Source organism: Dipodomys ordii, unplaced genomic scaffold, assembly GCF_000151885.1.
Source record: "Dipodomys ordii isolate 6190 unplaced genomic scaffold, Dord_2.0 Scaffold67, whole genome shotgun sequence".
Taxonomy (NCBI): domain Eukaryota; kingdom Metazoa; phylum Chordata; class Mammalia; order Rodentia; family Heteromyidae; genus Dipodomys; species Dipodomys ordii.
Window position 1 is genome coordinate 2,568,556 of NW_012267283.1, and position 15,526 is coordinate 2,584,081.

Here is a 15,526-nt window from a genome sequence, read left to right on the forward strand (position 1 = left end):
GATAGATGGTGGCAGAGTCATTGAGTGGCTGGAATGAAGGGAAATTTTCAAAGTCCTAGAAACATAGCCCTGAACTGCACATACTGTGTGAAGTGGTTGTTTTCTATATCATTTAACTTATTATAAAGGTGATATACAGAGGGGGTATGATGATGTAAGTTAGGTAGAGAGTACATTTCTTCTTGGACAATGTCACCCCTTCCCTTGCTCTCTCTGTTTTCCCCTCCCATCTGTGTGAAGTTTTCATGTCTCAAAAAAGCCAGCTCCTTGACCTCTGTCAACCTGAAGGAATATGACACTGATTTGTTTAAATTACCAAAGTGATCTCTTTGCTATCCCTGAGAGCTTCTGCCTTGCCCGTGTTAGATTTCAAGAGGTATCCATCCCTCTTGTCATCTTGGCTAGACCCTGGAATGTCTATCCCACTTGAATCTGGGTTTTAAAAAAGAGTAGGAGCCGCGAGCCAAGCGTCACATGTATGCCGAGTCCCTAAATATAAATGTCTCCAGGCGCTTCCTGGCCCGCTGCAGGGCTGTTGATGGGCTCCTTCCTCCTGGCCCCCCCACCCCCATCTGTCCTGGGACAAAGGTGTAGACTCTCTGGCTGAGGGGCTGGTGAAATCTTGGCCCTAAGCCAGGTGTGGGGTTGGGAAAGCTGCGCATTGGTGGCTCACAGCAGGTGTGGAATACAGCTTGGTGGGGGGGGGGGGGCTGGCACCTTTTGCTTCACTGATGCTTTTGCTTCTGCTCCAACACCCACAGTTCCTGGGCCACAGGAAAAAACCCAGCTGGGTGTTTGCACTTCAGCCAAAGAGGTGTCTTCATAGAAGCCCCTCCCAGCATCATGATACAGAGAGAGTGTGGGTGTGTGCCTGCTGGCTTAGTATTTGGGACAGTAGCCTGGCAGTATGTAGGGGCTGCTTTTCAGAAGGCCTGTGGGTCCTTATGCCTGACTAGCAAGGCCGAGGTCTGGGGTACCCCTGGCAGCTGTATCAGCCCATTGGCAGGCAGTTTCCACCCCGTCCCTGCTCAGTTCTTCTGAGGATGGGGCAGCTTTGCAATATGCAGAATAACACCTGATACCTGATAGCACCTAAATAGATAGATGGTATTTGTGTGTGTGAGTGTATGTGAGTGTGTGTATATGTATGCGTGTATTAAATGTGCAGATATTTGTCCTTGACTCATCAAAAAAATTTTGCTTATTTCAGTTTGAATGTGAATTAATGAAAATAATTGTTTCATAGGCATTTGTATTTCTTACAACTGAAGATGGACATTTGTGAAGGAAGGTAATAAGAATTTTGCATTTTTCTTTTCCTGTTAGGCTGGCCAGATATTCCTGGTTTTAATCTAATGAGGGTACCATTCTGGCAACAATATTTACATGATAACAAAGTCTGGGGGCTGCAAATTGTATCATTGTATCCCATATGCCCTCCACTGCAAACATCTGTTTCCCACTCAGACTCAGTGTAGAGGCTATGGTTTGCTAAACTTAATTGCTAGTATTTCAGCTTTATTACAGAAGATACAGTTATCTTTCTGGTAAAGACCCAAGACTTTTTAAAGGGACTGAGAGATCTTTAACTCAAAACATGTGCTACTCAGAAAGGCAGGGCAGGCTTGGGTTAGATCCACTTCCCCACACCCTTTGGCACTGGGAATGATTCACATGCAATCTCAGACCCAAGCCTGAGGTAGCCATCCTTCAGCAACTAGAATGTATCTGAGAGCTGCCCCAGAGGAAGATGAAATTCCTCACCTGTGGTCCCAGAGCTGCCTGCTCCAATTCCTTAAGTGTTTTCTTAATTTGCAGGGGGAAAAAATGTTGATTGGTCAATTGATAGAAAGTCCCACCTATAATGTTTTTTTCACCCCATTTTTGCTCCTGAGAGTTTAATTCTGTTGAGGAGGGTCAGAGACCATGGCTTTCTGTACCATGAAGGAATTGGCAGCCTGCTTGGGGAAATGAGGCAGAAGCCCGTGAAGCAATTAGAACCACTACAGGCTGAGACCACAATTGGCCTAGGATTTCAGGAACTCTCCTGCTGGTGGCCTAGGAAAGAAAAGTCTTTGTGGAGTGCTGGGATGAGCCAGACTTGAGGTTGGTGGGGGAATGAAGAGTTAGATTTCCCTGGGCAGTGAGAAACCTGCCCCTTGCCCAGCTGGCAGCCACATGTTAAGGACTTGGTGAGAACAGAGAGGGCTTTACTTGTTAAACACTGGCAACATCTCCCACAAACCAGACAGGAAAGAAAGTTGAGGACTTTTGAAAGCAGGGGAGGATGTGGTCAAAGCCACATCTACAATGATTGCGTCAGTGTGTCCAGGGAAAACTAAAAAGGCTGGGGCTTCGGTGTAAGTGGAAGGGAATGGACAGACTGGGGGAAGCCAGTACAGAACTCTAGGCCAGGGGGGCATGGCAGGGGTGATTACATATAGGAGCCAGTGGAGACAAGGGCATCCTTGAAGATAGTCTTGCCAGACCTGTTGCCGGTTTAGTGGTTTCAAAGTTAGAGAATCCTTGCAATTCAGCTCATTCTGACCTCAGGGATACAAACTTTCTCTGCTGGGTCAATCTTCCTCCATCCCTCTGGAGATCGGGAGCTCCTTTTTCCTCTTTCAAATGACTCAGGTGAAATGGCTCATCCCCTTCGTAGGTCCAGGTACAGTCCACAGCTTTGGAGACTGGTTTGTTCTGTCTCTTAATACTACACACGTACTCTTGTTTTCCTGCAAATATTTTGCAAACACCACTGTGAACTGTGCTGGTTACTAAACCCAGGGCCTGCCTCCTTAGCTTCCATTGTATTCCTCCAAATACTGGAGATTGTCTTCATTTTTATCTTCAAGTAAAATACCTCTTGGTATTTCTGTGTGACTCTGTAGGAACTTGTTGAGACTATCACGTCCTGGTTTAGATCTCTAGTGTTGTTTGTCAGGTCTGCAGCTGGCCTTCACCAGCTATTCTATCAGGAGACAGCCTCTTCTATCAAACATCTATCAAACAATCTCAGGCCATTTATGACTGAGGATGTTTTGTTGCAGTTTGCATTGCTCCCAGATGTTAAATCCCCTGACTTGGAACCATCAATAGTAGCCATTACTCCAAGCGACATCTCATCGCTGTGGAAATGAGGGATGTAGGTCAAGATGGAGACACTAGAACCCCAAGAGAAATAAATCTGTCTAGGGACATGTGGAGAGTTGAGAGTAGAACACAGACCTTCACTACTGTATAGTATGTGTTTCGGATACTATTTTTTGGCCATGTTTTTTTCCTCTGACTTTATAGAATTGTTCCTTCTATCTTGAGTAAGTCTTCTTAGTCACTTTGTGAAGTGCTCCCCAAATCTCATTTATATGCCCTTTCTCTACCAAGAACACTGGCTAGATAGAAGACCATCTTGGTAGCTGAAACTTATCCAGTATCTTGCCTGCTCTCCCCTAGGTACTGTGGGCCTCCAGGTGAATAGAAAGATAGTGAGCATCCTGAGATGCATCATATTGTTGAAGAGACAGCAGTCCCACAAGGAATATAGTTACTTCAGGCTTTCTCAGTGAAGGGATGTCACCTTTATGTGGAGCTTCAGGACCACCAGAAAATAGCACACTGGTCAGAAAGGGAAACCAATGTGTGGGGGGCCAGGGTGGAGAATCAGGTTAGACATAGATGTGGTGATTTATTATCCTGAGAACTTGATGGGCTACCATGAAAATTTCATGTTTTCTCCATTACCAAAGAGGTTACTGGGAAAGTGCTTTTGAAGTCTTGGTGTCTCCTCCAGTATCACGATCAGGAGGGCTTCTTTTATCAGACCCCTCCCCCATCACCATTTCCTAGCCATTTCCCACCCTGTCCCAGGTCTGCTGGCTGGCAGAAATGGGTACTGAGAGTAGTGTAGGAGGGAAAGAGTGTAAGTCCCCCCCTAAGTTTGAGCATTTCTAGAAGCTAGTGGAAGACCCAGAGGCAGACAGTGTTAAATCTTGCGGAAACACTTGTGACTAGACATAAAAAGTAACTACTTTCAATTAGTTAATCTAACTAAAGAATTTGAAGCACTAAAATTCAAAGTACTTTTTCCCTTTTAAAAGGATGTTATTGTTTATAAAGGAGGTAATCAAGAACCATAGTTCCTAGAACTTAAGAATTTAGTCACAGAGCCCTACAAAAGGTCTCATGTCTTTACTAGAAAGATTTGAAGGCTGTCCATTGATTTAAAATAAGATTTTCTCCCTTATCATCTTAAGCCTACCCTTTCTTAAATGGCCACATGCTTGTTAATATTTAGACTGTTTGCCGCACAGTATTTGTGATGTATATGATTTTGCACATGAAAAAGTTATTTTAAACAATACTTAGTGTGTGACATTTATAATTAGAAATTTATTTGTATCATAGAATTGTCTTTGTTGTGATTCATGTTGTTCTTTCATGGTTAACCAAGAGGAAAAAAAAAAGTACTCCCTACCCATGATCTGTAAGTTCTTTGGGTCTTCTTGCTGGTTCTTGTAACTTTGCTAATGCATGATTCTCCTGACAGGTTAACCTGCCCTCTGAACTCTGCGGTGGTTTTGGCATCCTATGCAGTACAATGTAAGTCATGAAGGGAGTGTGGTCCACGATGCTTAGCTGATCCTGACCAGGGTACTGCTACTCCTCTTGTACTATGGCCCCTGTCCCCAGCAGTCCTGTGGGGCAGCAGATCTCTGGCTGTCCAGGCAGTCCTACTTCTACCTTGACTTGCACTCTGCTCCTGCTTGGGGATGTTGGATTATGGAAAGTGGCGCAAGAGAAAGGAGTGGATGAGCCCCGGTGTGGCGTTTCCTCCCCAGGGACCCATAAAGAGCAGAGAGCTATCACACATGGCATTTTCCAGAGCCTTTGCCCGGGTATTTGGATTTGATCACCATATAAATCCCAGCGGAGCAATATTTATACTGGTCACTTCTTAGGAACATGGAAACCTAGACTTAACTAGGTTAAGGAATTTGCTGGAAGTTACCCCTGCTGCTTGCTTATTGCATGACTAAAATAATACTGAGATCTTATGAATTTATATTTAGAGTTTCAATCTAGTGAGTTGTGGCTAAAGCTACAAAACTGCTGTTCAATAGAATTGCAGTGTGAAGGCTGCTCGGCAGTTCAGATTTTCTAATATAAACAGTAAGAAAATTAACTTTTAGTGTTTTATTCCACTCGGCACATCTAAAATATCCTTTATTAAAAATACTAGTAAGATATTTTACATTTGTTTGTTCTATTAAGGCTTTTAAACTTGTTATGCATCTCTTTTTAGGCTAGCCACATATAATTAATACTTTCCATATTGGATAGAAAAGCCAGATAGAATTTTCCATTAAGGCTGGCTTTTGCACCCACTAATTTAATCAGCAAAACTTTTCTGAGCAAGTATTCCATGTGGGTCTTATAGGAAATGCTGGGTATACACAGTAAATAGTGCCCAATCATATGCAAGGTACACTATCTCTCTAGAGTTGGCTGTGCAAAATTAAGAAATACCTTCTGCTTTCCCAAAGCGTGAATCAAGATGCTCTGGCCTCAGAGCACTTACCCACCAAATTAGCCACCCTGTTTCAGCCTCTGAAGAAGCAAAATGTCACCAGAAGGCTATCAGGGACTGCTAAAGTGGCCCCAGTCTGTCTCCTTCCTTAGTAGCATCAGAAATAAGAGAAGTAAAGAACAAAATGGCTGAGCCTGCAGCTTACCTACCTATCTGCAGGGCCCCAGAAGTGTGCAAAAGAGGATTTGGGTGATGATGATGTCATGACTGAGCATACAGTGAGCCTATTCACTGGTAAGTCAGAGCAGGCATCAGTCCCCATCCCACACCTCTCCTGCAGAATGGAACACTCAAGAGGTCCTTGCCCTTCCTATTGTACATCTGGATCTGAAAGATCCCCTCCCCTACTACATCCTGGAACTGACACAGCCACGTTGTATCCACCTGTGAGTGTGTGTGTGTGTGTGTGTGTGTGTGTTTGTTGATTCCTAGATCTCACAGCCCCAGCCTACATTTTGCTGATTAGCTGAGGAGTCCCAGCCTTCCCACATGACGGAGCCAGTTCACAGCTAGAGCTTCAGATATGAGAGGCAGACACACAAGGAAGAAGATGGTCACATTCAACTTAAACCCTGCCTCTGCCACTTTTGTGTGTTAATATTACCTCTCTGAATCTCAGGTCTCACCCGTAAATGGAGGGGATGGGTGATTGTGACATCTTGTATGTGATTGTGACATCTTGTAGCATGGCTATGTGATTCAAATTCAGTGGTACCTGTAATGGTAACAGAGCTAAAATTTCTTCATAATGGAGCCATCACAGACAGAGTCAATGAGAAAATGGGCAGAAGCCATATTACCCAGATCTTGACTCTTCTGCTTAGCACACCATGACCTTGAGCCTCATCAAACCTCAGCTTCTTTCCCTGTTAAGTGGGGATGTAACAGTATCTGTATTTTATAGCACTGTAGTGAAGATAACATGAATGACTGTGCAAAGCTTTTAGAATAATGCCTAGTACATGGCAAGTATTAACTCTTGCTGTATTTTCCTCTAAGAAGAAAACTGCCTTTAAAAATTGCCTATTCTAACCAATAAACTGTTTCAAGTAAAATTTAAGAACCCCATTTGAAACATGCCTTCCTGAGCTTCTTCAAAGTCTCTTCTTCAAGACTGCTAAGACTATGGCTAAAGGAAAGTACAAACTGGCTTCTGAGGGGAAAATTAGCATTACTTTCATGCTAATAGTATTATGCTAATGTCAAGCAACCAATATTTTTGTCCTCTTCTCCTTTTCCTTCTCTTTCGTCTCTAGGCAAACATTCCAAGTAATTTCCAGGCAATTGAGCCATGCCTCCAGCCCTTTTGACTTTGCTGTTTTTGAGATAAGGTCTCACTTTTTGCCCAGGCCCACCTGGACTACAGTGTTTCTTGCCATAGCTGATAGGCAGTCACCGCCATGCCCAGTTTTTTCTGCCAAGACGGAGTCTCAAGAACTTTCTTTTCTTTTCTTCCTTCCTTCTTTTCTTTCCTCCCTCCCTCCCTTCCTTCTTCCCTCCCTCCCTCCCTCCCTCCTTCCTTCCTTCCTTTCATATGTTTTTGCCTAGACTGGCCTAGAACTGTGATCCTTCATATTTCAGCCTTCTGTATAGCTGAGATAGCAGCACACCCAGCTGTTAGTTGAGATGAGATCTTACAGACTTTGTGTCCAATTGATCTTGAACCACAGTCCTTCTAATCTCCACTTTCTGGGTAGTTAGGATTACAGATATGAGCCACCAGTGCCCAGCTAGTATAAGTTCTTTGTAAATATATTTACACACACACACACACACCACATATATATGTATACATATACATATATGTGCACATGCATTTGTATGTGATTAATTTCTTGGTAGAAAACTACTGGATCAAAAGGCAGTATTTTATCCAGCCCATTTTGCTAACTTGTCCCAAGATGGGTATCATTAATATATAAATCCTAGCAGTGATCAGCTAAGCAAAGCACATTTTCTTACTAGATTAAAAAGTACAGTGTTCTGTAGTACAGTATCTAAAAATAGATGATGGTAGAAGATTTTTGGTAGCCTGTCAGGGGTTTATGAGGTGCAAAGAATTAAGTTTTTGAAAGGAAATAGTTATCCGTACTCTCTGAGCTTTTGTCTTGTGCAGGCTGTAAGTCAGCTCAGGATAGAGAACGCCTGCTGTCACCTCCAAGGAGTCTCTATTCAGGCAAGGGAGTTTGGACCATGTGGTGTGGTAAGTAGGTTAGAGGAGAGACCATAATAAGAGTTCAGGCTCCCCGTTACTAGCTGAATTGCAAGTCCACTCTTCAGGTCTTTGATCTCAATTTTCTTATCTGTTTGATAGGGATAAAAACATAGCCCATTACTGTGCTATCTCGGGTACCAAGTAGCATGATGTCATTGAAATCAGTGTGGAAACCACTCAGTGTTTTGCAAACATCTATATAGCTATTTGGCTGTGTTTCTCTAGCGGTTAGCACAGTTTGGTGCATTAAGATCTTTGTGGAAAACCACCCGACTTAGAGGTTTATTAGTTGGATGTTAAGTTCAGAAATCAGTGGGTGACTTTGCTAAAGTAAGAACCATGGGGTTCATGTCTGCAGAGTTGGCACTTGGGTTGGTCCTGTTAGCTGATAGGATGGATGCAAATCAGGATCCAGAAGCTTATCCATGAGCTGATGAACCCAACAGGAAAATTAAATGGGGCAGGGGGAAGGGGGAGGGTCTGTTTTCAGGTTCAAGAAAGCCATTTGTAACATTTGGTTGGACTTTGGGGATATCAACAGAAGACTGACAGTCCTCATCAGGTTGAGTAGTAGGACATTAATCTCGGCCCAGATCACCTGGTCTTGATCCCACTATAAAAACTGCCTTGGGATAGGGGATTGCTCTTCTTTCTGGACCCCCATTTCTTCCCCTTTGACATGAGTTTGAAAGAGGTGATACTTAGGCCTTCTCACAGGGTACTTCGTTTCAGTGCAGATTCATGGTTTTCCACAAACAGTTATACACTTAACCAAACAGAAACTCACCTCCACACTTGGACTTCTATCATACACCTTTGATTCATGTCTACAACATGATCATCTTGACTAGCTTTACCAGTCTGTGGTGTAACCATGACCAGTCTGCATAGATCACTTGGTTTCCTTCCCTTTACACTTCCAGAGGGAAATCTTACATCAGCCTGTGGGCAGGTCAGATCCAAGTGTCAGCTGTGTGCTGTGACAGGTAGTAGGCAGTAAAGGTGAGTCGGATCCGCTTCCACAAACTAAGGGAAAAGGAGATCCCTTTGCAGGTGAGGGCGAGCAGGATGGAGGAGGTGTAAAGACGCAACTTGTGTACCCGACCTTTTACCTGTGTGGTGGGCTTTCTGGCTCACCCCCTTTCCTCCTCAGATTGTCCAGGAAGCCTTGCCTTGGCTTAGTGACACAGAAGGAAATCTGTGTTCAGTTGGAAGATCCTGAGGGTTCTTGGTAGCCTTTGGCAGGAAGAAGTTAAGACCTTTAGAAAGATTAGGTTAAATATATTGAAAAATAGATAGGCCTTTTTGTTTTGTTGAGAAAATAGAATGTGACATCAGCTGCCTGTAGGAGTTCAAGTTCCCCCTCCTGTTTCTATACAAATGTAAGAAGTAGTTTAAAGAAGAGGCAAGATGTCCTTGGTGGCCTGTCACAGTCCTCACTCTGCATGGTAGGTCCCAGAGCAGCCATGTTTTCTAATGCATGTTAGGCATTGCACAGCTCTCAAGAATACTCATGACCTCGACATCAACAGTTCATGTTTATGGACAGCAACTAGTCATAGGTCTCAAGGGAGGGGACCATTTGCATGGTGATAGTATGGAAATCCTTCCCAGAAAACACTCTATCCTCTTCCCTCTACACCGACAGGCCCATCCCATTCACTGACAGTATAACATCTGACTCCTTCCAGAATGTATCTTCCTGGGTGGGTACAATGGCCTGGGCCTGTAATTTCAGTTCTCAGGAAGCTGAGGCAGGTGAATCATGAGTTTCAGGCCAGCTTGGGCTATATAGTGAGACTCTGTCTCAAATTAAAAAAAACAAAACTAAAAATAAGATGAAACAAAACAAAGTATCCTCCCTCAGAACTCTGGCCTTGCCTGAACCTTCTCTAGCCCCATCCTGCTACCCCCCCCCCCTGCATTCCCTACCTCTGAGCACATCCTGGTCCCATTGAATACCTTTCTGAATCCCAGGGGATAAGGCAGGTCAGTATGGCCTCCCTTCTGTCCATGCCATATATATTTTAACAGCTGGTTAGTCTAACATCACAATGACCTTGTTATATAACAATCTCCCTGGCATAAATATGGCATTTTTTTCTTAGCAGGGTCTCTTTCTCCTTGCCCAAGGCCTGAGTGCAAACTTCAGTACTGCTTCTGAGTGAGAGACCCGGGATCAGAACAAGACCTGGGTTTCAACACTGTCCTCCAGGAGTCTGAGGATTGGGCTGGGTGGTATGTACTAGAACCAGCCCCCTGGAAGGGCTCAAATTAGAATCTGGAGACAATGGGAAACTAGTTCAAAACTTCTTAAAGAGTTTCCAGTTACTGTTTCCCTTGTGATGCTGTAACTGTTCCTACAGTCTATCGAAAAGGCAAACCCAATTATGATTTCCCCTTTGTTCTGTCTTTACAGCGCACTTTGGAGACTTTAATCCTTCCATACATCATCCAGGCTATCTTGTGGACAGCCAGTTTATACCAGATCAAAACGATGACTTCTTAGCCAAGGTGGAGTCGCTCCATGAGCAGCACAGGTGAGAGGACCCAGGCAGCCTACTTTGAGAACTCAAGTCAGGTATTTTCGAACACTGCCTCTTTCCTTCCTTTGGATACCATCCTCTTTCAAGTTGTGGGGTTTCTTTTGAGCCTTTGAGCGGTGATGGTGGCAGATATATTTGGCACCCGTGGTATTTCTGTGAATTGTAAAACCCAGTAGGTGTTGAGGATGATGGCTGCTATATTCCTTTTCTAGATGTTATTGCAAAATATCAATTCTTGAAGGAAACACTCCTTTGGAGATCTGATTGCCCCACAGATTGCCCACCCCCAGGTGGTTTACCCATACATAATAAAATAATAGTGTCAAGTAGACAGACAAGTGGACCAAAGTCCATACAGACAAGCAGGATGTGCATGGGTTCAATTCTTGCAAACATTGTTTTTCCATGTGAGGAGCCCTTCCCTGGAGCAGCTGCCCAGGGCTAGCCACCTCCAACAAACAGCCTCTTCTGTGACTCGGGCTACTGTGGCAGCTGTTCAGTTCCTGTCAGACAAGGGCCAGGCTGACCCAGGAGGCCAGCTCTCAGGACCTCTTGCTTCTTGGGAAAGGCCATAAAAACAAAGGGCAAGCAACCAGTGTACCTTCTGAGAAGGCACTGCCAACCCTCTCTCCCAGAATTACTCCTGTGGTACAAGTCACCCTCCTAAAATAGCACAGGGCCAGTGGCGTTTGAAGTGTGAGGCCACAGCTAAGAGACTAGACAAAGGCAGAAAGACCCGAAGATTACCTGTTAATTAGGCAATGCGGGGGAATCCATTAGATCAGGAATTTTGAAAGGTGATCCTGTTCCCCATCTGAAGGTTGAGTTGGTCCTAAGCGGAGAGTGTTTCTCAATAAAAACGAACAGGACCAGAGGAAGTGAAGCTCAGTGGACAAAGAGAAAAATCTATTCAGCAGAATAGGATTAGATTACTTAAGACTAGTAATGTGAAGCGTTTACTAACATTTAGGAATATTAGGATTTTCTTAAAAGTTGGAGCTAATAGTCTCTATTTTGGGGTGAACCCCATGTTTTCTCTCTTTTGCAGTGGGCTAAAGCAGTCAGAGGCCGAATCTTGCTACATCAACATAGCCCGGACCCTGGACTTCTACGGAGTAGAGCTGCACGGGGGGAGAGTACGTAACCATAGAGTGATTTTATACTGTGAAAGCTTAGAAACGTCCTTGATGAGACTCCGTCTTTCCCTTTATAACAAACATAACCCATTTTTATTTTTTAATAGCTATTCAGAAGGTTTATTAAGTAGTGTTGAGATTTCCTAATCATTGATCCAGCTATTTTTTTTTTCATGCTTCCCATTGAACTGGAATTTTTCCTTTTGAAAAGTCAGAAGACTGTGATTTTTTTAAAGACTATTCCATATTATGGTTAAATAAGTAAATGGTGTGTATAAATCTATTTTCCAAATGATACTTTAATAAAACCAAGGTTCCTATAACTTCAGCACTATTCAAATTAGACCTACAACTCAAATGTGCTCATTTTGCTGAAAAAAAAGTAGTGACAATTGTGAAAATCAGTTATTTTATTTTTCATTTCATTTTTGCTTCTTTTGTGCTGGTACTAGGGCTTGAACTCAAGGCCTTATGCTCTCAACTCTCACAACTTCAACCCGGCTTTTTAGTTGGTTAATTAGAGCGTCTCTCCAAATTTTCTGCCTGGTCTGGCTCTAACTGCAGTCCTCATATCTCAACCTCCCATATAGCCAGGATTACAGGTGTGAGCCAATGATGCTTGTCACAATAAATATTTAAAGTGGATTGTAATACTTTAATAGAATTGTTTAATATTTGCCATCTGCTGAGCAGATTTCTGTCAGTGGAGAGTTGAATTTCTTTCTTCCCATCATGCCATGGACTAATTATTACCATTATTCCCATTTGACAGGATGGAGAAACTGACATTCAGGTCCACTGCTCCATAGTGGGAGCTTCAGCTTTGTTTAACCATGCCTCATCTTTTAGCAGTGACTTACATTTCCCCCCATATCATACACAAAAAGGAGCATGAATTATATTCTAGATGCTTTTGTAAGCCTTGTTTTAGGATCATAAAAGTCTTGTCAAGTTCTTAGTCTAATTTTACCCATTTGCCAAATGAGAAACTAACGCTTGTGGAAGTGGAGTAACTAGCCAGATTTTAAATTTGCATACTGTGGTCACAGTTTATAGAAACCTTCTCCTTTGTCCCATTCCGTCCTGTGACAATCCTGAGAGGTAGACAAAGCATGATGTTGGTAATCATAAAGCAAGAAAAAGGTATTGGCTTTATAAAATAACAACTTGAATGTTTAACTGCTTGTTTGGGGGAAGCTTAACCAGTAGTGGAATTTTTATATCTGCCTGCATTGACCTTTGGCTTCTCCAACCGCCAGACTGGAACTGTCAGTGAAGTGACCCTCCATGGGGGCACAGTGACTTGTGCCTGTATTTCCAGCTCTTGGAAACCTGGGGCAAGGGGATCATGAGTTTGAGGCCAACCTTAGCTACATAGCAGGAAAAAGAAAGAAAAATAAAGGAGAAGAGGAAGTGGGAAGGAGGGAGTAAGGGTCAGTCTGATCCTCTAGGGTTCAGAAGATGAGATGTTTGGCTGAGACCTGTCAAGGTACACTGGGTGTTGTGCTTTGCGAACTAAAACCCCCAAATCTCAATAGGTTCATCCCACACTGTTTACTTTTTTTTTTTTACTCAATTTGTGTGTGTGTGTGTGTGTGTGTGTGCGCACGCGCGCGCGTGTGTATGTGTATGTGTGTGCGCGCACATGCATATGCCAGTACTGAGGCTTGAACTCAGAGCCTTGCACTCACTTGGCTTTTTTGCTTGAGTATGATTCAAATATGACTTGAGCTGTACTTCCACTTCCAACATTTTGCTTGTTAATGGGAGATAAGTATCTTACAGACTTTTCTGCCCCAGATAGCTTCAAACTGCAATCCTAACATTTCAGGAAGCTGAAATGTTAGGATTACAGGGGTAAGCAACAGAGTCCAGCTATCACTTACTTTTTAGTAGTTTGGAATCTTCATTGGTCCAGGTGTCCGTCTCTGGTGCAGCCTCTGCTCAGCAGTAACTGGGTGCTGGTATTCAAGGCTGCTTTTCTGCCATCTTGGCTATCTTCTCAGGGCAGAAGCCATGCCCCTCAGTGCCTCAGCTTAGAAAGATACACATAGCACAGAGTTCATAACTCAGAGCACACTGGCTAGAACCGGTCACTGGGTCCTGCCTCCTGCAAGAGGAGCTGGGAGTTCAGGTGGTGTGGGAATTTAACTAATAGTAACTGCCAATGATGGCAGGAGTGAAGGAGCAAACTGAAAAACCATGGAAACTAGAGATTTAGATTACCAAGCCATCTATTTCCTTACCACTTAACTTTTATTTCATTTGTTGATTTGTTCTCCCTATATTGTGATTGCTGGTGTTAAATTTAAGGCAACTCTGTTCTTTACTAGCTGGGCTCAATTTTGCTTAGGCATGTGATTACAGTAGGATTCCTGTCATATTTTAGACTCACCATCATGTCAGTACTGTTTCCCTGACCAGCTTCTCTAATTCCTCTTAGAGTAGAATTGATGCGCTCCAGGCCAAGAGGGAATGAACATTTATTCTATTTACAACATGTTCCACCCTGCTCTAAAGCCCCTTATGCCCAGCCTGGTTCCAAGTTCTTTCCAGCATTCTCCGATTTCTGCCTGACAAAAACCTTTAAGGTGGTTCCAAAACCATTATTATGTGAAACAAAAGAACAGGCTCCTTTGAGCTCAAGCAACATAGCTGACCAAAAGTTTGCACCCGTTCTAAGTAACCGCTCAAGCTTTGCTGTCTTTTTTTTTTTTTTTTGGGTCGGTCGTGGGGCTTGAACTCTGGGCTTGGGCGCTGTCCCTCAGCTCCTCAGCTCAAGGCGAGTGCTCTACCACTTGAGCTACAGCGCCACTTCTGGTTTTCTGGTGGTTTATTGGAGATAGGAGTCTCACGGTCTCTCTTGCCCGGGCTGGCTTTGAACCGCGATCCTCAGATCTCAGCCTCCTGAGTAGCTAGGATTACAGGCGTGAGCCACCAGCGCCCTGCTGAGCTCTGCTGTCTTTACAATCACAGTGTCTGACTGCAAACAGAAACCTGTGTGGCTCACAAGAAGGAAGTATTGTAGTTTTCAGTGTTATTTGGTTACATTCAAGTGGATTTAAAACAGCCCATGTCTCTGTGTATGCTCCTGTGTCTTCGTTTTCTACAGCAGGGCCTAGCACATGAGCCTTTAGTGAATGCTGGTTATGTTGGATTTATGAGCAACATTTGTTTCTTAATTGGATTTTCGAATGAATCCTCTACTTGTCATTTTTCATCATCCTATTATACTAGCTAAAACCTTTCCAGTGATGGAAGTTGAGATTTGTACAAAGCTATTCAAAGGAGAGAGGCCTTTCTGGTTTTACTGTGGCTATAAAATGCTAATTGTTGAAAATGTAAAACTGAAATGTTGATTTGCGTGATACTGTGGGATGAGTGGTCTTAACTCCCTAAGCCATGTGCTAGGGCAGGCCATGCACATTCTCTTCCAAAAGATTTGGCCCTGGGTACTTGGATCTTAAGTAGCTGCTAAGTAGGGATTTTTGCCTGCGTTCAGAAACATTTTCCCCTTTGGAGCTTATACATACTGCTATTTATAAAAGCGTGGGTGCTTTAGAGTTGCTGGCGGGCATGAGCCTAACTGTAACACGCCATGAATCTGCCCTCTTCCTTCTCACAGGATCTGCACAACTTAGATCTAATGATTGGAATTGCTTCCTCGGGCATTGCTGTGTACCGAAAATACATTTGCACAAGTTTCTATCCTTGGTAAGTGCAAACAGTCCTAATCATTGTCTGATTCATGCTTTAAAAATATGCTGAACAAAAGTAATGTGCCTCTAATTTTAAACTTTATTTACAAAGGAAGGGTAGACAATCCCCCACCCTGCTCCCGCCTCAAACATAGTTTTAACCTCTGACTTCTGAATTTGATCCAGATTTGATATTTGGGGAAATTAGTTTGGTTCTCATTAGCGTTTACATACACGTGCACGTGTGCATCCCTTCCTCCGCCCACCATGCCGTTCATCCTATAGTTTGGGATGGATGGAAACATGGTAGATAAATGATATAGGCCAGGTCTCTCTGGTCCCCT

The 15,526-nt window shown here is 43.4% G+C and overlaps 1 protein-coding gene across 1 annotated transcript in view; it reads left to right on the forward strand.

Moving 5' to 3' along the window:
* Ptpn3 (protein tyrosine phosphatase, non-receptor type 3) overlaps positions 1-15,526 on the forward strand; it is a 75,736-nt gene that overhangs the window by 11,953 nt on the left and 48,257 nt on the right. The window contains exons 5-9 of the mRNA XM_013023348.1: positions 1,247-1,291; positions 4,547-4,599; positions 10,222-10,342; positions 11,397-11,484; positions 15,110-15,198. Of these exons, the coding sequence (XP_012878802.1) occupies positions 1,247-1,291; positions 4,547-4,599; positions 10,222-10,342; positions 11,397-11,484; positions 15,110-15,198 (396 nt within the window). The remainder of the gene's footprint in view (positions 1-1,246; positions 1,292-4,546; positions 4,600-10,221; positions 10,343-11,396; positions 11,485-15,109; positions 15,199-15,526) is intronic.